The sequence below is a fragment of the Lagopus muta genome, chromosome 1 (assembly GCF_023343835.1).
Source record: "Lagopus muta isolate bLagMut1 chromosome 1, bLagMut1 primary, whole genome shotgun sequence".
Lineage (NCBI taxonomy): Eukaryota > Metazoa > Chordata > Aves > Galliformes > Phasianidae > Lagopus > Lagopus muta.
The window spans coordinates 119,163,199-119,188,708 of record NC_064433.1 but is presented as its reverse complement, the minus strand read 5'-3'; the positions used below and the strand labels follow the sequence as shown (position 1 = coordinate 119,188,708).

General features: G+C 40.0%; 2 protein-coding genes across 4 annotated transcripts in view; both read right to left on the bottom strand.

Annotated features, from left to right (window-relative positions):
* PHKA2 (phosphorylase kinase regulatory subunit alpha 2) overlaps nt 1-16,451 on the bottom strand; it is a 39,251-nt gene extending 22,800 nt beyond the window's left edge. The window contains exons 1-15 of one of the 2 annotated variants that reach the window (XM_048939507.1): nt 16,227-16,451; nt 14,115-14,273; nt 12,998-13,045; nt 12,457-12,625; nt 11,599-11,681; nt 10,927-11,007; nt 9,809-9,907; nt 9,360-9,506; nt 9,074-9,127; nt 8,408-8,530; nt 5,747-5,842; nt 4,202-4,309; nt 3,433-3,511; nt 1,941-2,075; nt 283-392 (exon numbers count right to left, since the gene is read on the bottom strand). In XM_048939507.1, the coding sequence (XP_048795464.1) occupies nt 283-392; nt 1,941-2,075; nt 3,433-3,511; nt 4,202-4,309; nt 5,747-5,842; nt 8,408-8,530; nt 9,074-9,127; nt 9,360-9,506; nt 9,809-9,907; nt 10,927-11,007; nt 11,599-11,681; nt 12,457-12,625; nt 12,998-13,045; nt 14,115-14,273; nt 16,227-16,304 (1,569 nt within the window). In that variant the 5' untranslated portion in view covers nt 16,305-16,451. The remainder of the gene's footprint in view (nt 1-282; nt 393-1,940; nt 2,076-3,432; nt 3,512-4,201; nt 4,310-5,746; nt 5,843-8,407; nt 8,531-9,073; nt 9,128-9,359; nt 9,507-9,808; nt 9,908-10,926; nt 11,008-11,598; nt 11,682-12,456; nt 12,626-12,997; nt 13,046-14,114; nt 14,274-16,226) is intronic. The other variant, XM_048939513.1, reaches the window with a different exon arrangement.
* A 1,321-nt stretch (nt 16,452-17,772) lies between these two features.
* ADGRG2 (adhesion G protein-coupled receptor G2) overlaps nt 17,773-25,510 on the bottom strand; it is a 55,412-nt gene continuing 47,674 nt past the window's right edge. For both annotated transcript variants that reach the window (XM_048939495.1, XM_048939488.1), the window contains 3 exons: nt 22,286-22,387; nt 21,449-21,601; nt 17,773-19,760 (listed from right to left, as the gene is read on the bottom strand). In XM_048939495.1, the coding sequence (XP_048795452.1) occupies nt 19,576-19,760; nt 21,449-21,601; nt 22,286-22,387 (440 nt within the window). In that variant the 3' untranslated portion in view covers nt 17,773-19,575. The remainder of the gene's footprint in view (nt 19,761-21,448; nt 21,602-22,285; nt 22,388-25,510) is intronic.

The following is a 25,510-nucleotide window of genomic DNA, read 5'->3' as shown; positions in this document are numbered from 1 at the left end:
CAAATTATTTCATTAGAATGTTGGTTCAGGCAGGGATCAGTAACAAATCTAAGCCAAAAGCCAAAGAAGCTAGATGCTGTATGATGGAAGAAAGATTTATCAGTAGTCTTAATACTCTGATCATCCAAAGCTCTTAAAAAAATAAAAACACAAAGCAAAGTACGTCTGCTTTATCAGCCCTGCTCTATCTAAAATGGAATGATAGCACATGAAAGCAAAGTACTTCCCTAATGATTAGCCATTAAATATACAGGGATTTCCCTGCCAGATTCAGATGCTCACCTGAGGGGTAAAAGCAAATATTTGGTTTCTTATCACGTATAGCTTGGAGGTACCCAGCACTCCAATGTGTCGGTGTGGCCGTCCACTTAATTTCATGTTCTCATTCCGACCTGACAAGAGGAAAAAAATATTATCTAACACTTCCTCTCTGGTTTTCTGCAACAGCCATCTTAGACATGGAGACCTATTTCATTTGTTGCAGCAAGGCAATAGATAGATAAGAGTGGTATGTTTTGTAGCAACCATCAATACAGTAGTCAGGGTACTTCAAAAGCCTGATTAAAAGTTTGGCTTCACTGACCATGATATTAAGTATTCTGAGCACAATCATTGCTCAGCACCCAAAGCTTCACCACCAAAAACTACAAGTATGTCTTCAAAAAGCAGACCATCAACAAGTAACAAACTGCAGTGCTTTCATTACAGAACCTTAAAATTCTTAACTGTGAAAGGCTGAAGAACAAATTTTGATTCCTTTCATGGAGCTAATAAGCCCCACTCTTCTCACTGTGGCTTATAAGCTAGTGTTCTGCATTGCAGCTTTTGCTCCAACATCCAGGAGCTGACCTGAATCCATCTGACAAGGAACACAAGCCCAGCAACTTAATGCCTGAAAAGAAATCCTTGTGAACATTACCAAAGAAGTCACTGTTGAAAACAGTACATCTCTGTGTCAAGTTATCCTACTCACCCCCACTAGTGAAAGAAAGCTATTTCAAACTTCTACAGAATAACTGCAAACATCAGCAAAGCCCTGTAAATGTTAAACTTGTTAGAAGTTCCTTGTAATAAGAAAACAAATTACTTTCCCCAAACCATATATGCAAGCTCCCTTCTTCACATATAAGGCTCAATGTCTAACACTTACTTGAAGGCCCTCTTACCTTCTGTTAAAAAAACAAAAACCACATAACATTGAAAAACAAATAAAAGCATAAGCTATCTTCTTCCACGTTATCCATAAACTACATGACCACAGAAACATGCTCAAGACTGACATAGAAGCATGATACAGCCAGCTTTCCTTGTCCATACTGCAAAGGAATCTACCAATGCTGATCCACTCCATCCCAGTTTTACTTTCCAGTAACAGCAACAGATTTGAGTCATGACTTTTTGGCCTGCTTGAATTTGTAAAAGTAAGTTCAACTAGGAATACAGGCAACAAATTTTCACCAAGACCCCTTTCATTCCAACAAGTATTACCAGAAGAGCCAGTGGTGGCTGAAGGTTTATCAGATTTTCAACTTAACTAGAACAAGTTTGACGTTTTGTGCATTTAGTTAATCAAATTGGCAGGCTCAGAGGGACCACAGGCCTCTAGGGCCACTGCTGATAAACTAGAACTTTATATATAAAGTCCTGGGGCTATAAAAGCCTTAAAGGTGTCTGGATTTGCAGACAGAGAGCTTCTGTGAGCTCCATTTGGCTCAGGATTGGAAGAAACAACAGCAAGAACCTGATAGCCTAATGGTTTTTCTTTTTGGAAGAATAAGATCTCAGTTTTTAAGACCATTGTTCTAATTTTGTTAACCTTCTTCACACAAATGCGGGGTTTTATTTTGTCTTGGTTTGTTTGTTTTTAAATCAAAGAAATTGCGGCAGTGTGCAAGAAATATAAAAATACCCAGTATGGCAATAGATATTTAAATACCTACCTAGCATGGTGTAGAGATTACTTAGGATGCGAGCTGGCTGCACTCTGAGTGGATGGATATCAGCAATGCTCTGAACATTGATTCCATGGTCTTGCAAAAGATTCTTAATTTGATTAGTTTCTGCCAGAACAGTTACTGCATAACAGAAATCAGAAACACTTGTAAGAGCCAAGGTTATTCTTTGTAATTGCCTGCCTTTACTGTCACCTCCCAGCTATTGTGTAGCTGTCTAAAAATGCACAAGGGTTTTACTTCTTTCTTAATTTATGTCTTCATGAGATCTAACAGGACGTCAGAGAGCTTTTGGCTCTCCACTTCCCCATACATATTGTCATTCTGTTCCATTCCAGATTGTATGGTAGCTCAAGTTGGAAGGGATCTCACAGGGTCTCTAATCCAACCTTCTGCTCAAAGCAGTGCTAGTTCGAAGGTTAGATATCATTTCTCTTCAATTTCACACAGTTTGGATTGTGCAGTCACTTTCAGGAGATGGGGCTTGCAAGGGGAAATCCTACTTGAAAATCTTTGTTTTAATACAGCACATCAGTGGTTACAGCTAGGTCAATGGTGAACAAGTATGTTAGGATTACGACAATAAATGTTCCAAAGGCTGTACAATGAAACAGGTAGGAAAAAAAAAGTCCCCAGATTGCCAGATTGGAGGAATTTACAATCCAAGGCCTGATTTTACACTTTTTTTGCCCTTGTGAGCTGGCTTATTGGTTTGGGACTGACAATTCATACTCTCTGCATTATAAATAGCAGTCAAAGAATGCTAAAAATAAGCATGCATTTATGCATCTAAGGGAAATTACACATTTTAGAGTAGCAAAATGTCACCACTATGACAACAACAAAAGATAAACAAGCTTTTGCTCAGCTTGCAATACCACTGAAGGCTCCTCCTGCTAAACGAGCTGATTACTTTTCCAGAATGACACAGGAGCTAGGAAGGCTTTTATGCCCAATTAGTTGGTGTTTGCCCTCAACTTAAGTATGTAGTTCTGGCTGCTCCTGCATTGATGAAAGCAGCAGATGCACCCTGACACAGACAAAAAACAGGTGTAAGTCTGGCTGCCCTGTGCTCTTTAGCTCACTCCTCACCTCTGTGAACACAGAGATCTGCCCCACCCCTTGCTTTCTTGGGTCCTCTGAAAAGAGGCTGCACAACATCCTAACTGAACTGAATGGTTTCCTGTCAGCCCTCCTCTTCCTGCTATTATCCATCACAACCTTCCTTTTCAGTAAGTCCTTTCCAGTCTCTGACCAGTTTTAAAATCATGAGTGTTTTTTTAAAAGATTTGTTAAAGCTGGTCTTTCCTCCTAGAAGAAAAACAGCTTGACAAACAACCACTTTCTCACAGTATCTACAAAGCATCCATGTGCCATGCAAAGATGAGTATCATTTTAAAACACGTCCTTCTTAATTCTCTTGAATAGGAACTTCACATTCACATAATCCAGTTTATTCACAATGTTAAAACTCCCTAACCTTGTACCACAACATCAGGTTTAAATCCAGTGGAAAATCTTCTGTTTAAGGGATCAATTTCACCCGCAGCCAGAAATCCCTAAAAGAGAGAGAGAGAGAAAGGAGACAAACAAAAATGAAGTAAAAGGCTTTTGATGAAGATTTCTACAAGATTTCTTAACCGCTTCTCACATTTTATCAGGAAAGCCAGATTAAAGTCTGGTTTCCCCATCCCATCCGCTAAGTACATTCAATGAAAACTATGTTGTAGTGGCTGTAATATTCTTTGGAACAACAAGAAAATGATTATGACTGATGCAATCTGCATATCCATATTTTCTATTGTAGAGTTGTAGCAAGTAATGCAATGCTACCATGCCAGTGATTTTTCTGCAGTTCCTCAGGGATACTCAGTTATTCACTTCCAAGTCCATAGCTCATACTGGACAATTCTGTAGGCATCTTATGCTGCAGAAAAATGTGCAATCAAGTGCAGCTGAAATTGCAGAATCCTAGCTCTGGAACTGTCAAGTCAGTATGGACTTTGTATTTCTTGAGCATATCTGGCAACTTACTGACCTTGATGAGAAACACACAATTTAGCATAATATACAGATGGTATGTTATCCATAATAACACAAATAAGCTCCTGAAAGCTCAGAGTCACCCCTCCACAGTTTTCATTGGAAAACACACTGACCCCTACCTGACAATCAAATTGTGCTTACAGGCTAAGCCTACTCAAAACAAAATGAAACACAAACTCATCTGCTATACAAGAAATAATTACCTCTGCTAATAAGCAGCTAAGGATGTACAAAGACTGACCCCAAAGATGAGGCAGCTTTCCCACTGGGATACGATCCACTGAGTGAGGATTTTCATACTCCTCATCAACCTGACAACAAAAACATAAAAAACAAGAAACTTATCTTAAAGTTCTGAAGAACAACCAATAACATAGAAGTATTTGTAAAAATACAGTCTATCATCTACCATTTCTAACCTGCTATTATTGACCTCCCTTTCTACTGATTTTACTTCTGAGGCTGCACGCTACCTGGGACAAGAACCATGCTTCCTTTTCATACACCACTCAAACTATTGAAGCTGGAGGTTGAATGAGGATTCTGCACACGAGTATAGCTTTGGTGTCAGGAGCTCCCCTTTCTTCTCGTCATTCCTTTGCTGCCTTCCCTTTGGGAAGCTTGTAGGGAATTGTGTCAGCTTTCCAGCTCCTTGCAAGATGATTCTTGAACTTCACTGCTGCCTACCTAGCTTTCTGAAGACGCTCATGGAAGTGCTTTCCAAAAACAAAGCCTATTCTACTGTTCTTATTTTAGTAAGAATGGTCTGTGGAAAAATAAGGAGTAGAATCTCTCAATTTTGCCAAACAGAAAACCAAAACCCCTGACTTGATCTTGCAGTATACAGATCTATTGAGGGAGGAGCACACAACCTTCTAGATAACATCTTTATCAGAGCCATTTTAGAATTTACAAACGGAAGGCAAAAATTACACTATTTATTTGGCATATTCTTCCAATCATAAATGTATCAGAATTTTAAAAAAGGCTCTGTACTGTTACACACTTGCTCCCAACAGAAAGGTAACTCAGAGCTTCAGTCTCAGACCTGTGAGAAAGACATCAGCTTTTGATACTCCCTCCCTAAACTCAGATCAGTCCAGAAGGCTCCACACCCCCATTGGTTGCTGAGAAATCTGGAGTGGGAGAAGTCAGCAGGGAGAGATATAAAAGCAGGTAGCATGGAAGGAGATATAATGTTATCTGAATTTCTCTGTCACAATGAGAGAAACAGGTTAAACAGCGACAGAAAAGATGGGAAAAACAAACAAAAACAAAAACAACAGAAAAAGAAACACACTTAAAATCTAACATAAATCCCCATTCATTTGAAACCTGTTTCCATTTTAAATACAAGCTCTGAAAAAGAGCAAGCACAAACCACTGGTGAAATAAACAGGCAGAACAGCCTATGCTTTACTTCTTCTCTGAAATTCAATTTCTAAATTTCAGAAAAACTTCTTAAATATACCTTCTTATAAAGTCTTAGTAATTTTAAACCTGCTCCAGAACTTCCATAGACTCTTGGATTTCTATCTCCAGGATTTGATCATTTAGAAGCCTAAAGTTACCATTTCTCAGTGGGAACCATGAGAGGTTTATCAGCAATTAATAATGTGCTGTGAATTGCCTTTTTTTTTTTTTTTTTTGGTATTACTGACTTAGATTTATGAGCTATAGGAAAGTGGTACACTGATCTTCATATCTATACTTCACATACTGAAGGGGATGCTGCATTTTCACAATACCTTTTCTGAAGGGACTGCATACAGTTCAGGCATTAGAACTATTCCATTCTTTTCTCTGATGAGTATTCCTTCCAAAGCCTCTCTGTACTCTTCTACCTGGAAATATTTATAAAAGAAAATTGACAATACACTCAGCAAAACAGAAACAATAAAGTTATAATTTTACTACTTCTCTGTTGAAAATTCATAAAAAGTAAACAATAAGGGGGAGGGGGGAAAGTGGATCATAGCTTGCTGATGGAAGAAGAGGCTTCAAATTGTCAAACACTGTTCCAAGATCTCAGTATTATCATTCTCCAAAGCATAAGTACACATCTTTAATCAGAAACAAACCAAAGCATAAAAAAATATTGCAATCAAGAAGTCACTAGAAATCCTGCATAAAATTTGATCATGAAAATGAAGTGACACAGAAGATGTCAGCACTAGCAATATCCATTAGAAGTGTATGGTTTAAGTACTGTTAGCTTTCTACCAAGCACATTTGTGTATGATATTCTGAATCCAACTTTGCAGAACTGGGAATTCAGTTTCTCTTAAAAATTTGCCCTAAGGAAAGCTTTAAATAGATGTAAAGCAAATAAAATACCTAAGTTAAACGAACATAAAATCCTCTTGTTCTCGTATCGCTAAACAACATATTATTCTAGAACTGTAGAATGATTAAGGTTGTTAAAGACCAAGATCACCCAGTTCAACCACCAACCCATCCCGCCCACACCCACTGTGTCTCTCAGTGCCACATGTACACAGTTTTTGAACACCTCCAACAACAGTGACTCCACCACCTCTCTGGGCAGACAATTCCTACGCCTGAGCAATTCTGTCCTGGTAGGAAGAGCAAGCAGAGTAAGACAACCATTGTAGAGTTAGCCACAGTAATCACCAGGACATATAAATGGTCTAAAATTCAACAATTTCCTTTTTTTTTTATCACATTTCTTATTTTGCCCATTTCTTCACACTCCCATTCTAAGTTTTAACTCACAGGGAAGCTGTTTCCTAGCACTACCAGCACCTGGCTCTGAAATTCTATTCCTGCCTATACCTTTCTGAGGAATAATCTCTAGCCTAATGCACGAGCTAAAGTACCCACATATTCATGTCATGGTACACTAGTATTGTCAGTATCCTATCCTTATCCACTCTTGTTGAGTGATCAGGGTGCTTATTTTCCAAATCATTGCTGCTACTGCAATTAGGCTTATGAAGCAGTAACTGTGGAAAACTGGACACCACCAGAGTGTCACGAGCAACTATGTATAAAGTGTGGGAACTGGGACCAATTGTCCGTTCTGAGCACATCCTACCACGGGCCATATGTACACAGTAAAAGCAATCAGGTACATAATGTCCCAGACCACCTAACTAAATTCTAAAGACTGCTTTTGAAAAAATAGTTTTATCAATGTGACTGAAGTTTCAGTAAACTCTGATTTTTCTCCTTATGAAACGTTACTTTTCTCTCCACCAGACTATTTCTACTGTGTTCAGCAAAGCAACCCATATTTTTAACATTAATAAATACTTCACTGTATTTTCATCTGTTATAGAAAGGTATTTTTGGTCTGAAATTCCTTGTTTTGTTTCTGATGGCATTTTATTTTTAAGAGGTTTTATTTAGTAATCATAGTCCCTCTGCATACTGGGCAACTTTAAATCACATGTATTTGGTACTTCCTTCAAGCTGTAGAGCTCTTGATCTGAATACATTTAGTCCTCATTACTTGCTGCTCTTTTAATTTACCACTGTTCTCCAGGAACCACTACAACCTTTGAAAGGTTACAGTCAATCTAGCTCCCCTGATCATTCAATGCTCGACACAGCAAAGGCATGAATTACATAAAGGAATCATCAATTAACCTACAAAATCAGTTAAAATGAAACGGCTCCTGATAAGGGTCCTGATAAGGGTCTAACCCATCCCAAACCTCCCTAAATGTACCAAAAGACTGAATGTCTATTAACGTTGTGACTGAAGACTATTACTAATAGTCACTAACGTAGTGACTGAAGACTATTACCGTTGTTCTCAGCAGCCAAGCCACAGAGATCAGGGAAGACAGAAGCTAGACTCATCTCACAATAATTTGGTGAGACATTATGGTTGGTGATAAAACAGAACCAGACAAATACGCCATGTCCAGATCAGCTCAAACCCTCCAGCCAACAGAGCCACTCAATCTGACAGAGAAAGGGAACCCTTCCCTGTATCAGCATGGACAACACTGCAGCTTTTCTCGTGACATGAACCTCCCAGTAAGGCCGGAGTGGTTGGAGACTGCTTCCAACCTGTTGCATGAAACTCCACTGAGTTTCACAGGAACTCAGTGATTTCCAGTACTGTCTGATGCCAAAAGAGCATCAACATTGCAAGACATTCAAATAATAATACCTGTTACACTCCAGCCTGACTTGCATGTGGAAACAAATGCTCCATCCACATTCTCACCCAGCTGCTGTTATCTGTCAAACGTAATTCATCCACACAAATACACAATTTATATGTATGCAAATAGCAAAGGGTTCTGCCAATAAAAAAAAAAGGGTCATGCGGACTTTTAAAGGTGGTAACTGATAACTAAAATAAACAGAGAAAAGCTATAATGGGGTGTTAACAGCTTTGCACTTCCATTCTAAGCAGTTTCTTCTCTCCTCACCTGAATTTTGTCCTCATTAAATACTCCATCAATTAAGAAGTACGTCCAGAACACCGGCCACTCACATTCAATATTCTCAAACAGCTTGAGCTCAGCAGGATCATAGTGCAATCTGCTTGGATCCTGGAAATTCAATCATGTTCTTTTAGTCACAGTGCTAAATTAGTCACTCAAACACAATACACAATGAAAGCCTATTTTATACAAATAATTAAAACCGAGCAAGCAATAAAAATACAGCAGAAAGTTTCCACATAGTCTCTTGATTTCTTTTTTCGCATTCATTCCCAAACTTGTTTAATTGGTCTCCAGACAAACCAGCCCTTCTCAGACTCAGAATCTAGGTGTCAGCCAAATAATCATGCTTCTGCCCTACTTCATAATACCCTGGAGCATCTCAAAGGCAATTCTTTTCCTTAGGTGCTGTAAGCACGTCTAAGGGTTAATACCTTGCAGAATCATGAATTAATTTATCTCATTAATAACTGATGGTCTTTAAACCACTAGCCACCTTCAGACATGAGTCATTCCCAAGATTTACTTGGTTTACTACCAAATATCTTAATAGCGATACTGAATTTTGCCCTTGATGCAAACAAGCCAAAATAATGCCCAAAAGAGAGAGCATTCTTCCTAAGATCTACTGAAAATATACATCAGAAGTACCTCTCTGGGTGTCTTGTAGCCATCTCGGAGAAAGCGACAGCAGCCATAGCGGCCCTATAAAAACAGACAAAATTACAGAAAACATACTGTTTTTCCTGATAGACTGATACCAACATCTAAGTTGTGAGTTTCCAGTGCTACTTTGGGATTTTCCTCCCTCTGTTCCATGCATGGACCCACCAAGTCTGTCAATCCTAGATTAATTAGGATTTTCAATTAAGAAAAAAGGTGCTACTTCTCCTTCCTTCTGAAAAATAAAACAAAATAAAGTAAAGGAAATCCTTACCTGCAATTTGGATATGATTTCACTCTTGGTTATATTAACAAGGTTTATATCCTCCACTGCAAAAGCTGGGTATGAAATTATGGAGAGAAGGCCAGCATCTATTTCCTTTGACGTGGATGCCCTTGGCAACATGGAGTATAGTATAGACTGAGCAAAACACAGAAGAGAGGGATATGAAATAATTTACTTTGTTCAAAAGGCTATGTAACGTGCAAAACAGAATGCACAATTTGCAAATGGAGAGAATTCACTGCATAACTGTTTTAACTGAGTTAACATAGGAATGTTTCAAACCAGCTCCATGTGATTTACTATAAACAGGATGAACAGCACAGTTTGAAGTCACCCTTATTAAGTTTACCATTCAGTTAACCAGCATTTCAATTAAGAACAGAATGGAAAAGGAGATGGATTTTCTTCAAGCACTAGAAACAGAAGACTGCTTTTACCTGACAATGTTCTACTTCATCGGGAAGAACATGAATCACTGATTTATGCCCTCCATGAGCTCCAAAAAGATCTAATTCGTCAATTGCTTCCAAAGCAGCCTTCAAAACAAAAACACCCACACACAAAAATACCATTAGATATCTTTTAAGCCAAGTACAACCCAGCCATCTGACATCTCCTCTGAAGGTTATTAGGCAAGACAGAAGTTTGCTCCACAGATATTGTTTCCAACTTCAATGGGAAGCATGTCAATACTTCTGGAAAAGTAAACAATATTTTTGCATTTCCATTCGTAGGATCCAGGACTGATGTGCTGATGACTGTTCTTACAATTAAAACCTAACGCAAAGCAACAGGAAACAGTGCTTCTGCTGTATAATACCTAAATAATACTTATCCATAAATGCTTCTCCTATTCCACGTTCCAAAATAACCCCCCTCCACTTCAGTGGCAATTTGTGGCTCCTAGTTGCAGGGCTATTCAAAGAGGAAGGCTTGCTCAACATGCTCTGGGAATCAGCCTCTGCTAGTGCAGGGAAGAGCATGTTGCCATCCACCTCTCTTTCTGATATTATCGCTTCCCTAGGGAAAGAGAGATAAAATGTCTGCTCTCTGCATGCCTAATGGCCAACCAGCCATTAGGTTGTAGAGACACATCATGCCTGTCTTAATAGGTGAATCAGTACATCTCCTATATCTCAGCTATAATGTGTATGTATATGCCTTAGGAAGATATTAACAACCCACCCATTCATCTCTGTGCACCCCTACGTTAACCTGGAAGTGTCCTGGCTTTGCTGATGTGGGGTTTGCTGTGCCACATAGGGTATGGATCCGGAAAAGAGCAAGGAGCTTTCCTTTTAAAATCCTGTTCACTGTATCTACCACGTTCGTGCCTCAATGATTCTGCTGCACATTTTGCAGTCCCAGAACAACTGTACTAAGGTCCTTCAAAGTAAACTATTATCACAAGGATTTTATGTTGAATACTCAAAAATTCTTAATACAATTAGTTAACTGTTGCCAAGAAGGCTATGCAAAGGAAGCTGCTGGGTTCACTAGAGCTATTCAGAGTGAGGGAACAGCCACAAAAGAGGAGTCAGAAAGACATGCTCACTTTGGCCATCCCTACGGAGCTTGCGTTCAGTTCTGGGATGCCTTGGTTTGTCTTATCACCACGTTCCCAAATTCCATAATCCTGCAAGAATAACAACAGTAAGAAAAAAACTGGTATGGTTACATATACAACCAGTATTTCCCTACCTCGCCTCCACACGCACAGGCTACCAGAAAACCAGAACCTCATAGGAAACTTGTTTATCAGCCTTAAAAATAAAATAACAAGTGACTTCCAAAGAGCTCCTCTGCACGTTTAAAAAGCAGAACATAAAAATACATCCCAGCAGGATCACATCTGCAGTCATAAATCACTTTCTCCATAAAACACACAAAGACCTCCAAACTGCATGCTTCTCCCCGTGCCTCTGCAACTCATCACTTTCCAAAAAAGAGTTTGATAACACTCTGCTCTTTTCGGAAAGGCTCATGAGACATCAGAAATTGTTATTAATTACTACTGTGATGATAGAATCACTATACTTCATCCAGAAAACAGCAAATTCCCCTACAGCTGTCCCACCACCTCCAGAAATGTTGCTCACAATGTAATGACAAATTCCGACATCCTCTGATGGAAAAACAGGATTGTATTTTCAGTCACCATCAAGAAATAATTTTCAACCCACATCTAAGCTGGGTTCAGATGTCTTACACATAAATAACTACTTACAGCAACTTTGTAGGCAGCTTCTATGTAAAAAACAAGATTCTGAATAAAGGTAACTTCATCAAGGGTGAAAATGATACGTAACCCTAAAAACAAGAGAAGAAGAAAGAAAATATGCTGTATTAGAACTATTTCCTCTTCAAAAAATTTCAAGCGTTTGTATATTTGTTACCAACTACCAACTACTATTCACAGAAATCAGTGAAAGACTCAAGTTGATTTCAAAGGGAGTGGCAACAAGCCTCAACATTTGCTGCCCATGAACTACTTCAAATGCCACCAATACACATCACCTGTTTCAAAAATACGCCCTCAGTGGAAACACGGCATTCACACACCATGGCTACAGAACAGGGAGAGCTGAACCACGTCCAGCTCCTGAGAACCGGGGGGCCCAGCTCCAGCAGCAGCTGCACCATCTGCTTCATGCTCTGCCAGGAGACCACCAGGAGAAGAGACTTATTCTCACAGAGGAAGAGCATGGTTGCTATGAGCAGAAAGCCAAGCAATGCCCGCAAGAAGAGGAACACAGACAGGACAGTGGCACCCAGCTTGGTGTAGTCACTCTGAATAAACCCGCTGGTCCATCAGACGCACTCGTCTTTGACATGGTTCTGAATAGCTCTGAATAGAATTTGTACACCAACAAACTCTAAGAGAATGGACTTCCTAGGCAGTTACTGTAAGTGTGAAATCCTAACTAACAAACATCTCTTTCCGTAGAAATACTATTTTCTGTGCAATAACTACACAAAGATCTTTGAAGCTAGTGATGTTTTTTTTCCTCCTCTTCAATTGAAAGTTGTAAAACATGAAGACTGTAACAACAAGATAGTCAAGGCTAAAATATCTTCTGCTTACCTGATGCAGTCATCTGTGCCAAGAAGAGCAAGTAAAGAGAAGTGGCATCAACTTGCAGATGTCCCCACTGATCATCTCCAACCACTGTGGCACAAGTAGCAGAGTTGTACTTGGCGTGCAGGCAGTCCTTGGTACTCTGTGTGCGTTTGAACTTCTCCACCTTATCTACCTGAAAAGCACCACAGATTTCAAATGTGAAACACTTCAGAAGAAATTCTCCAAACAATTTCACAACATGTTGTCTTAGATAGGGAGAAACTTGAGGTCCTAAATTTTGTTACCTCACATCAGCGTGTTTTGATTGATCATAGTGCATGAACTTTAGACTCTGCCTAAATCCACATCTCTTTGGGAAAGAGTAAGCTTAAATTACCTTGCTGAGTTCAGATCTTAGTAACAGCTATGCACCTTTGAGCAAATCAGTTTGCAAAGGCAACACTGTGATTTGCTGCAAACCTGATTTTAAAAAGGTACAAGCATGACCAGAGTTTGGCTTAGGCTAACAGCAGTGTATGTGCTGAATTGTACCATGCATACATACCTGTCTCATCATGCACTGTAAGAGACCTCGCATCAGCTTCACAACGTTCTGCAGGAATAAAGCAGACCAGTGACACTCCTGTACTACCAGCCCTATCAGCTGTTAAAAACAACATGCAAAAGTCACAGGTTCACATCCCATGTTAATGTCCTCCCAAAGGCAAAAAAAATGTATTAATCTGAAATGTTTTAAATGCCCTTTAAAAAAAAAAATAATTGATTTTTGTTCTCATGCTTCTATTTGGGAGAACTGATCTTTTCCCAAAGGCCCTCTCCAGCATGCAGAGTAACCTGTGTTCTTTCTATCTGGCTAAGGAAGTAAGAAGAATGTTACCCACTGTAAGAATAATGATAGTTAGACTGACAGATCCAGGCAACACTGGTAAGTAACTACAAGACCCAGACACAGCCGGAAAACCTGTGGAGTCTCTTCATCTCTTTATACAGCAAGTGGGTGAGTAATGTGAAGAGACCTCAGTGTGTATTAAGAGAAGCACAGAATAAGCATTAAGACAAGATTTCATCTTAAATTCCGGAAAATTATTAAGGCTTAAAAATACAATCATGCTTTGCCTTTTTTGGTTCTGACCAAACATGTCTATACACCACATATGATTTCCGTGAGACTACACATGTTCACATTTCAAAGACAGCTGCTTTAAAGGGCATGTTTCTCCTTAAGGGGAAAAATGATAAACTGCCATCCTACGATACAAGCAACCTAGGTTTGAATTTCTGCCCACAGCACACCTCATGAAGGATCTCACAGTTTAATCAGGGAGGCTTCTAAACGAGGCCATAAAATCTCTTAGAAGCAGAGTTTACAATAATGTGCTAAACAATGGGAGTTTTACTCCTACCAGTTTACTTTCAGTATATATATGGAGATGTTAGCCTCTCTGTTGCTCAGCTCTCCAAATCTCCTGGGGGGCTGCTAGGAACACAGACCATTCTGTGTTACATAAACACTGCTGTCACAAGAACAAAACATGTATTCCATGCTGGGAAAACAGTGCCACATCCTCGACATAACAGAAATGCAAGCACACCAAAACCATGACCATATGGAAAAAAAGGCAAAACATAGCATAGTTGTTTTGCACTGAATTTTAACATACCTGCTCAAGCTCATAGGCTTTGGCCTTGTCCTCATCCCGGTCTGCGTTCTTTCTGTAGGCCATGCCAAGCCCCCACACTGCAAGGATGCTATAGACATTGTCCCGTACCCACGCATCCTTATGGTCCGTACCAGCTGAAAGCAGCCCTGTAACTGGGTTCTGAACATGGCAGAAAAGGTAAAGAACAAACATTATTACCTGAAGTCCCATCTATTACGATAAACCACTTCTTTCCATATCAAAACATGTTGGAGGAGGGAGAAAGAAAGGATTTGGGGTTTTCATACTGGCTGCAGAATACAGCTTCTCACAGTTTTGCAACAGAGATGCCCAGTCCTTTCCTGAACTCACACATGCGAAATGCAAAATTTAGTTATTTGAGCACTTCAGGACACAAAGCTTATAGAATCCATCAGGGCACACTCACCCACACAGGCTGATGAGCTACGCCACTCGGTGACAGCCGAAGCACAATGAAGAAACACAAATCTAAACTGTGTGTATTTGGAAGGAAAACAGGGTAACGAATTAACATCTGAAACTGAGCTGGGATCTGCCCTTGTCTGTGTGACCATGCTGTGGTATGGTCTTGAAGAAGTAAAAAAGAATTGCTTCTCTTCTAGGAAGTGGGCAAAGTGTTTCTGTCTCACTTGGTTTATGGAAGCTAAAGCATGAATGCATGCAAAGCCTTTTTATGTTCCAATGCAGAGAATGGCAAATTCTGGTAGCGTTCAGTAGCAACACCGTTTGAGAACCAGAATATTGCATAGTCTCCTGCGTCTCAAACACTTCACAACATTTTTCACTTAATCATTAATTCCCTTTGCCTCGTTGCCATTAACTTTTACGCTTGTTTCTCAGCTGTGTGTTCACACAGAGCAACTGTTACGAATGCCAGATCAATTGCTGTGGCAGGGACACCTGACCCCTGCCCTGTCAGACACACCTTTATCAAACGCAATGTTCCCAAACACACTTCACGTTCTCCAAGCCACGTCTCAGAGAACATGAGCTCTGTCAGAGCACAGCAGCTTAATCTGCATGCTGCTGGATGCCGGGCACAAGGTCACCTCCACACACCAGAGCTGTACAGCCCTGTCTCGGCAGCACCTCTGCCGCCTGCTGCTCTTCTTTCTGGCTGCTCACAGGACGTGAGTGGCTCAGTTCAGGCCCAGCTCCCCAGCAGCTGCTGAAGGAGCCCAAGGTCATCCCGCAGGGCCAGGAGAGCAGTACAGGGCAGCTCCCACAGCCCACCACGGTGAGAGCCCAGCCATGCTGTCTCATACTGCTCACACCAGATCCTTGCTTTTTGTTGCTGGTAGGTTTTCAGTAGTTCACCTAATGATAACAGTTCTCAGGTGTCCGGAGCTTCTGCCCACAGAAGCAGCTGATAGCATAAATCTTAGTGAGTTGATGGTATAAATCTTATTGACCTGTTGGGCTCTGGGTGCTCACCTCTTTAGTTAGTCATAGAATCATAGAATCCTTAGAGTTGGAAGGAACCTTTAAAGGCCATCTAGTCCAACTCCCCTGCAATGAACAGGGACACCACAGCTACATCTGGTTGCCCAGGGCCTGATCCAGCCTCGCCTTGAAAGTCTCCAGGGACAGGGCATCAACCATATCTATGGGCAACCAGAGATGCCTAACCCCCTCACTGTTAAAGATTTTTTCCTAACATCTAAAGACGTTTCACTTATGATTGCTTTGCAATTTCTTCTAAGTTACTGCAGTGAGGTGCATTTGGGACTAGATTCACACAAGAAGCCCCAGTGCCCTTCACTCTGCGCAGGGAACCACTTTTAAAGAAGCACAACACCGTGCATGCCCCCCACCCTCAGCACACACACCTGAAGCAGGCGCATCGAGCAGAACGCACGGCGCTGCGCAGGCTGCACGAGCCAAGGCACGGGGAGCCGGTGACAGCTTCTCCCCAGCAGCGCCGACGCCTGCACTCAGCGCTCAGAACGCGGGCAGCCCTTAGTGCTGCAGGTGCGGGCCCGGCTGCCGCAGCCCGGGAAGGGCGGACAGCCGCCTCCACCCGCTCGCCCCGACCCAGGCGCCAAACCCGCCTCCGAGCCCCAGCCGCTACACCGGCGACGCTGCCCTCACCTGGTGGCAGAGGATGGTCCGCTGCACCAGGCGGGCGTAGCCGTCCAGGCGCACTCCCGAATTACTGCGGCTCCTCATCGCCTCGTCTCACCGCCCGGCCGCGATGGGCGGGCCGGCAGCCGGAGATGGCGGCGGCCGTTTCTCTGCGTGCGCGGCGGGCGGCGCGCCAGCCCTCCCAGCCCGCGGCCCTTCCCCCTGCCGGCGGCCGGGCGGGGCCCTACGCCGCTTCCCCTCAGCGCCCGCGGCCCTACGGCGATACCCGGCGGAGCCGAGCGGTCTCGGCGGCACGGCGGCGGCTGGGCGGGGCGGAGCAGGGAGTGGTGCCACTTTTCTCCCAGATAAAGGGTTGCTATGGCTACGCTGCTGGCAGGGCACAAAAGTCCGAGTACCGAAGGGATACGTATTCTGTAGAGCATAATACAGCTTAGAGTTGCAAAGCTTTCTATGAAGTACCAGGAACTGGAAGCGAAACAACCACAGAGTTGTATAAAGCACAATATGACTACTTATTTAATGACTTTTTTGTGTGTGTGTTTGTATTTATGACCTAAGAAGGCGGTTGAGCTAACCCAAATTTGCTTAGGCAGCTGCTCGGTCCCCACGCCCCCTGGTGTGCAAATGGTTTTTCAACGCCTTTATTGATGGTATTCACTGGGCTGCACCAACAGGCTGCCGGGAGTGTGAAACTTTACTACAGTATGTGTATGGCCAAGTAAGGTGCAATTCCCATGCCTAGGAATAAATCAAATAAGAATGATTAAAATAATCCTAGTATAAATTGAGGTGCAAAAATAGAAACAAATGAAGAGTCCAAGCTGTAACTGTAGAATATACTTTTTAGTACAGAATTGCTGAAGCCAAATTCAGCCATGGCCTGGAGGAGGCTCAGGGGAGACCTTATCACTCTCTACAAATGCCTGAAAGGAGGTTGTGGTGAGGTGGGGGTTGGCCTCTTCTCCCAGGTAACAGCAACAGGACAAGAGGGAATGGCCTCAAATTGTGCCAGGGGCAGTTCAGGTTTGGATATTAATACAGATTTCTTCTCAGAAGGAGTGGTGAGGCAGTGGCACAGGCTGCCCAGGGAGGTGGTAGAGTCACCATCCCTGGAGGTGTTCAAGAACTGTTTCGATGTGGCACTGAGGGACGTGGTTAATGGGTATAATGGGGACAGGTTGATGGTTGGACCTGATCTTAGAGGTCTTTTCCCACCTTAATGATTCTATGATTCTTTTACTCATGGCATTCTTATGGAAGAGTTTCAGCAGACTGGAGGAACAAGCACTGACTGGGCAGACTTACATCCGACCGCTTATATCAGACTCATATCTCTGCGAAAGACAGATCTGCTTGAGCCATGAAAGGTGAAATATGATATGGACACAAAAAAGCAAGGGCCATGCCAGCACTTTCCTCATGAGGTGACATACTCCGGCTCACATCATTTCAAGAACTGTAACACAATCCAGTAAAAGGACACATTTAGCTAAAAGACAAAATTTATGTATTTTGTGTTTACTTGCTGTAAATTTATTGTTGTTTTTTTTTTTTACAGTTGAAAATATAAATACACAAACATTAAATAAATTTACAAGAAACAGTGCAAAGGCAATTCGCCAACAGTTAAAGCATTCACATAAAAGCACTCTAGCTACTAGCATTCCAGTACTTTCTTTTATTAACATGCAGTTAAAACCTTGTGGATAAACACAACAAATGCTTTGAATTCTCACTTTAAAGGCATATTCTGCATAGTCTCAGGCATAGGTGACCAAAAGAATCCAGGCACTGCATTTAGAACCTCACGAGTGTTTAGTAATTTGGTTCAACAACCACGCCAGAGCCCCAGAAAGGTGTTCCACCGATGTACTTTGTTGAGAAGTGTTTCCAGAGATCCTTACTGAGTCCTCTGGGAAAGCAGAACTCTTTCTCCCACCCAGTGTGCACCTGCCTCAGAAAGCCCCTTTCCAAGGGTTGGCACTCTGCAGTGCGGCACTGGCTTTTGCTCTGGCACTATCCAACCTTTCCACAAGAACCCACGGAGCAAAAGAAAGTCACAACTGCACACTTGTCTAAGAAGTAGGCACAACCTGTGCTCACACTGTTCAGAAATCTTCACAGTGTTGTATGGGCTCTATTTTCTTCCGACTGTTGCGTATGAGGAGCCAAAAATCCACCTTTTTCAGAGAAATATCACAGAGGAAATTAGACGATGATTCAGGAAGTAACTGAGGTGGGGCCTCAGAATTTGGTTTGCCAAAGAAGGACCAAAATGCAAGCAGAAATAGATTGTAACTGCTCAAGAGCTGCCCCTTAAAAACAGCCACACAACAAAACAAACAATTTAGTAGGCTACTAAATATAACAGCATTATTTTCTGTATTCTTTTTATTCAAAAAAAGTAACCCTTTTTTTTTCTTTTTAAAATCACTGTCGATGAGAAATGGCAGTGTGTTTAATACTTGGAACTCAAGATAAAATATTGAACCTGGTGAAATCAATGGCAAAAGCTCCCACCAACTTAGTCCAGCTACTAAGATAACTTAGCTACATTTAATAACTTACAGGTGACTTTATTCATCACTCCCTCATTCTTAGTGCTCTACTTTAATGACACCCAGTTTCTCTACCTCTCTGTGTTGCAGTGAAAGAGGACACTAAGGATTAAAAAATAATGGTGTTCACATACACAGTTCTGTCTCTGGCAAACCACAGTAAGTGGTTTCACTAACTGAACACATTAACTTCTGTATCATTCTGTTAATTATTTCAATTAAAGACAAATGCGAAGTACAATAAAAGTTAAAACAAAATATCAATTATTTTTCTATACAAAAGAATATTTAAATTTATATTACAAGAAATAAATATAAAACTACCACTAAGATATTTAAAGGCTGGCATTCTCCTCCTTATGTACAGCACTAACCTGCAACTCTAACATACAAAAAGTTGAAGACAGTATAGCTAACATTTTTGAAGTTAACACACAAGTTGTAATTTCCTACATTTATACAATACTACTATGCATTATATCCAGATACTTAATTGTACTAAAAAAAAAACTAAACAAAACTTTAAGCGTAAAAATCCTCAAATATCTCTAATGAAGAATCAAAATAGAAACGTGCCAGCTGTAATTCGACATCCGAAATACCTTGTCGGAACAGGAGCTTCCTCCCCATTTTTTTTTCCAATTAACAATTGTCGTTGTCAAGCCATTGCATGGCTGCCTGGAAGTTTCAAGACAATATATTAAATAAAATCAGTCTTTGGTCTTCTCACATTATGTAAAACTGTTGAAGTAAATCTCTACTTCATACTGTAAAACAGTGTTCCGTTCAAAAGGAAATCACATTTTCTCAGCAGAAGGTAAGCTTCCCCTCTTTGAAGTCCTTCTAAGTGAGATACGGCTATTTTGGCTGCCAGTGTCATCCTTTTCTTGAAATACAAGTTGTTTGCCTGAAAAGTCCTGAAGACACACATCACCATTCTGCACGCTGAAAGAAACACCATTCTTCTCACCGGAAAGATGGCCTGTAGAAACAAATAGTTGTCCCTTCTCAGAGAAGGTCAGAATCAGAAGATACAGTACTTTCCCAGTGAGTATAGGGAGCTCATGGTATCTCATTTTACCTCTGCAATAATTTCAAGATGAGGATTTCTCTGTACGCATTCTGTATATATTTACTCTACGCGAGACAAGTAAAAGATCTGAGAGACCTTAATACACTGTACACACAAAAAGATTTCACATTTTCAACCAGGAAGGTCACAATTCTAAGAATGCAGACTAAGACTTGGAATCAGTGTCACTAGGTAAGATGCAAAATACTTCTAACTCCAGTTTTGCATTAACTATAGTTAAGTTCAAGTTTCTCAGTTTTGCCATGGATATGAAATAAACTTGGAATAAACATGGCAGGTTTTGTGGTTTTTTTCTCTTTAAAATGCATTTAACTTGCAGTATTTATTTCTGGAGAACGATCAGAATGTGGCCTTGGTCCAAATACTTTTGCAAGCCATATTTAGATTGAAAAATCTTAAACATTTCTGTGTCCCTACAGTGAACATATGTAATACCACTCCCAAATGAAGCCTCTTAACAGACTGGAACACCAGCTCCACAAATGCTCAATTCACTGGATAGAATTTCCTATATCTATACACCACACTCTAGATATTTTTTCTTAGAAGTAGGATTCTTTATTATAAATATTTGCACAAATGCTTTCAGTTGGTCTTTCTTCTTTTTCTTTTTCCTTTTTCTGTTCTTTTTCCTTCTCAGAGAGTAGGTAAGTTTAAGAGATGTGCCACCATCCTGATATCACATCTATCATGAGATGGAATAAAATATCAAGATGGGAAAACCCAAACTGGAACTAGTATTTCTTCTGGGAAAGAAACATGAAAATTGAGTTCACAAACACAAATGCAATACATTTGAATTAATCTGTTTTAAATAACAGAATTAATCAAAACACACATTTAATAGTGTTATTTGTGTTACTGTTTGTATCACTTCACAAGCCAACATGGCCATGACTGGCTACTGTTAAATTTACTGAGAAGACAACAGTCAGTGCAGAATCTAATTTCCATTTATGGTTTGGGGAAGAGAAAAACACTGGTGAGAAACATCAAGGCAGTGAAAGATGAGCTGACTACAGGAACCAAAAATCTGATCTTCCCTGGTACATCTGACAAGAAAGGCGCTTACAGCAGCTTTTGGTAAATAACAGGCTTACTGATGAATATTACCTACTATCTGATATGTAAATCAACAGACCCCACTAAGTATAATATGGATATTTTAAACCTTTGTGTACCATCTCCTAAACCAGATGCGATATTATTTGTGAGGAAATCTGAAATATTTTGACCTTATATTATTATTGAACCTATATTATATTATTAATATGAATAATCATTCCTAGAATCATGGAATAGCTTGTGTTGGAACGGGCCCAGTGATCAAGTTGCAATCCCCCTGCCACACACAGAGCCACCAATCTCCAGATCTGATGGTACTAGAGCAGGTTGCCCAGGGCTGCATCCAACAAGGTCTTGAACACCTCCAGGAATGGGGCATCGACAGCCTCTCTGGGCAGCCTATTTCAGCACCTCACCACTCTCTCTGTAAAGAACTTGCCCCTGACATCCAAAAACTGGTCAGCAATTTACTATGTTAGCAGGAAAGAGCATAGCATTGCAATGATACATACCATTCCCATTTGCATGCACTGAATAATCATTATTCATTAGCACTGTTGTAGAATTAGTGGAGTTACTGTTTGACTGCAAGGAATTGGAAGAACTGGATACCCCTTGGTTTACAGTCTGCTTCTTTAAACCATTAGTAGCAGTTCTGCTCCAGTCTACAACAGATAGTAGAGAAAATTGTGCAACTCATAGAAGCGTTAATGTAGTTTTCTAAACAGAACAATATTCTGCAAAGAATATCAAAACTCTTGATGTTTACAATTATTTGCATCTAGTTTGTGTTTTTTTCTGTTTAATCCCTTCTTAAAGCAACAGGCTGTCTTAGTGTTATGACTGTGTACCAGATTAGAATTTTCCAGCAACTAAAGAAATGATTGAAAAGCATACAGCTTTATGAGAAGTCAACTACTGAATAACAAAATAATCAAACCTATTTCTACTTTTTTTTTTTTCTTTTTGTTTAAAGTTTTCTTTATCTTGTGTTTTTTCTGAAGTTGCTGGCAAAATTACAATTGACTCAAACTGGAGCAAATCTTAAAACTTCTGATTGTGATTAGACAAACTTCTAATCTAATCACGATCAGAAGTGTTCTTCAAAGACATGCCCATAAACTGCACCAGAAGAGACCAGCTGCAGTTAACAACTTAATGCAAGAACTGCATTAACTGCTGTCTTTAAAGAGTATAATTTCAGAGGTTTATTGTACTTTGAGAAATAAATCATGTCTGCAACTAGAACAAAACAGTTTATTGAATTTAAGAAAAAAAGCGTATTATTAAATGCTAGGAATTCTTTGGAAGAAGGAAGAAAAGAACAACAAAAACATTTTCATGCTTACCAGAGTTTTCAGCTAGCCTGAATTTTCCACAACACAGATATCTTCTCCACTGCTTACGGACATTCTCCTTTGTTACACAATAGAAGATGAAAATGAAGAACCCTGCAAAACAATGACATCTGTGATAAACAACATTTTGTTGTCTTTCATTTCTTTTTAGTTTCTAACCAAAAGTTTTCTTTAGTGAAAAAGTTAACAATTCTGAACACTGAGAAGTACTATTCTACTGAACACAGATGGAAGGAATCATGTATACACAAATGCAAGAAGAACAAACCAAGTCCACAAAGTGAATAAAGTTTCTCCTTTCAAATATGAAGGGAAAAGTTCTGTGCATCCTGAAGATTACTTTGCAACTTTGGAAAACAATTCAAAGCAATGTCAAACAGAAAGTGTGATGTGACACTGGGAGGGTATGCAGTTCTCAATACCTGGTATAACACTGTTCCATCTGTTAACCACAATCAAACCAGTAATGCTTATAGATTTATTACTTGGAATGCCAACTCCTGGAGCATTATTACTGACCTTTCCAAAAGTTAAAGGAGCTATTAATAGGTCACAAAATCATTCATATGTCATTTAGAGTATTTGTACAAAGAAAACATTGCATACCTAAAATATTAGATAAATGGTTTCCCCTTCACAACGACTTTAAAACCTAATATTTTCTATAAGGGATGGGCTCATCCCTGTCTCTTGTCAGCATCACGACAGACTTTACCACTTTACATTCACTTCTAATGACACACTGTGGAACAACAAATCTCCCTGCTTATAAGAACCCCTCCCCTGTTTTAAGAAAGGAACTTGGTCTTTGCATGATTTTTCAGCTGCAGCGTGTCCCTAAGAACATAAGTGTTAAGCTTATAATGAATGAAAAAGAACATGAAAGAGAATTAACTACTGAGACTAGCACAGAGTTTCATGTATGTTATGTTCGTGCTGTTTCTAAAGACAGTTAAGCATGTAAAATCTCACTAGGAGAAATTCCTCACATCTTTGGTAGCTTAAATATCTTATCTTTGGCTTTCAGAATGAATATTTGAATATAAAGACACGATTCTATACTGAGACGGTTCTATACCACTTCTGAATACAGTTCTGAAACACTGGTATATATTTACCAAATTGTGGTACTCAAAAATGAACACACTGATGAGAGCAGCTAGAAACGCAATCTGGCTATAATGGAAAAAATAGCGATAAAAAATGATTGCTAAAATACTGACAGAAGGAGATTTCTGCTAGCTTGAGAACTACTAAATCGGGCATGTGAACCAGAAGCACCTCTGAGAACTGCAGCCAATCTCTCTGAAGTGCAGTTGGCAACCTAAGAACCAGAGACATCTTGAAGATACTAAAAATAAGGGCAAAACCAAGGAACTATAATTGCAACTTATCTGCAAAGGTGAAAAATACTCTGAAACAAAGGGGAAACTCTCTGAAAAGATTGAAATCAGTAACTGCTGTTGTCTGCATTAGCCACATGTACGTATAAGTGGCCTGGGAAAAGAAAAATTGTGCCTGAAAAAATAGGAAACATCATGGTCTATTGGTTACTCACATGAAAAACAGAAATGACAAGTATCTATTAGCTGCTCCAAGTGTCAAGTTCTACATCCTCTTACGTCTTGATTAAAGATCTATGGGATTAAAAATGACTTGTTTTCCATTCGAAACTGAACTTCTCTGGGTGTATGTATGTCCGTATATATATGCATGCATACATAAACATACACACATTTGCTATTTTGCTAGTGACAGTTTTGCAATAACCTATAGTGGAAATCTTTCTCAATACACTTGCTGGTGCTATCAAAAATACATATATTGTAGCAGCCCTTACAAATGGCAGAGTGAACATTTGAGTGCTGCTCTGAATGTAATATTTCCTATTTTATCATGTTGGCCCATAACATCAGAGGCAGATGTTGGTGCTACAGCAGTAGAAGTTGAACTTTCCTGCCAATATCCCATTATATTTTGTTGCTGTGTGACAGATGGCAGCAGAGGGGCACTCTGACACAATGGCGTATGGAAGCATTGATGAAGCAGAGGTGTGTCACTGAATTCCTCCGTGCAGAAAAAATGACTGACTGACATTCATCATTATTTGCTGAATGTTTATAGAGACCAAACAATTGCTGTCAGCACAGTGAAGTGGTGGGTGGTGCCTTTCAGCAGCAGTAACAGCAACATGAAAGACAAGCCACATTCCATTACTCTTGTTCATCACTGACAAAAGTGCATAGTGGTGACTACATAGATACATGACATTGTTATGTATACATGACTACGTTGCAAAACAGTTTTTCAGGTGAGAATTTTCTCCACTGAATTCTCCGTTCTATTTATTGTACTCTTTGTTTCCATGGAAATGAGAGGCATTACTTTTGGACTGACCTACTTGTATATACACATACACACACCTTTCTGGTAATACTTCTGTAATAGCTTGATATATATTTGTTTTATTAATCATAAATAAGTACACTTGCTAGTACCCTGTATTAAAGTGAACAACCGTTTGAAATAATGCCTCTGGTTCCTTATGTACTATGGAATCTTGCAAACCTACTGTCATGATTTCTATTCTATGGCCAGAAAACCATTTAGGTTGTGACACACCAAGTAGAGAAGTAGTATTCACAGAGCTATAAATTGAATTTCTTTAGTCTCCCTGGGGAATTATTCCACCAGTAATCTAAAATACATTGAAAGAGAAATTTGGATTACTCAAAATACTATAGGGAAATTTAGGTACACTCAGATAACAGCATGCAGCTACAGTACCTCATATTTATACAAAAGTTTTTGAAGCCTCTGAAGTCTGCTTTTGGATATGTCCAGTAGTATCCTAGCATCTGCAGAGCTGCATGCCTTCATATCTATTAAAGGCTATGCTTATGAGGAGATATTTTAGATACCACAGCCTTGCCTGTCTTAATGGCCCTTTGATGAATGTTACACCTCACCTTCATGATTTAGTTGTAAATTGGGAAATGATACCATTTTCACTACATTAATTGTATTATTTTTTTGAACACTTACAATAACTGAGTATTTACAGTTAATCTCTTGACATCCTGTCACTTTCCATGGTATCTGGTTTGCATATATTTAAATTATAATATGGATATAAATATATTATACATGTAATTACTTGACAGCCTTTCTATATCTTACTGTAACATAAAATTACAGTAAAGCAGCATAATATCT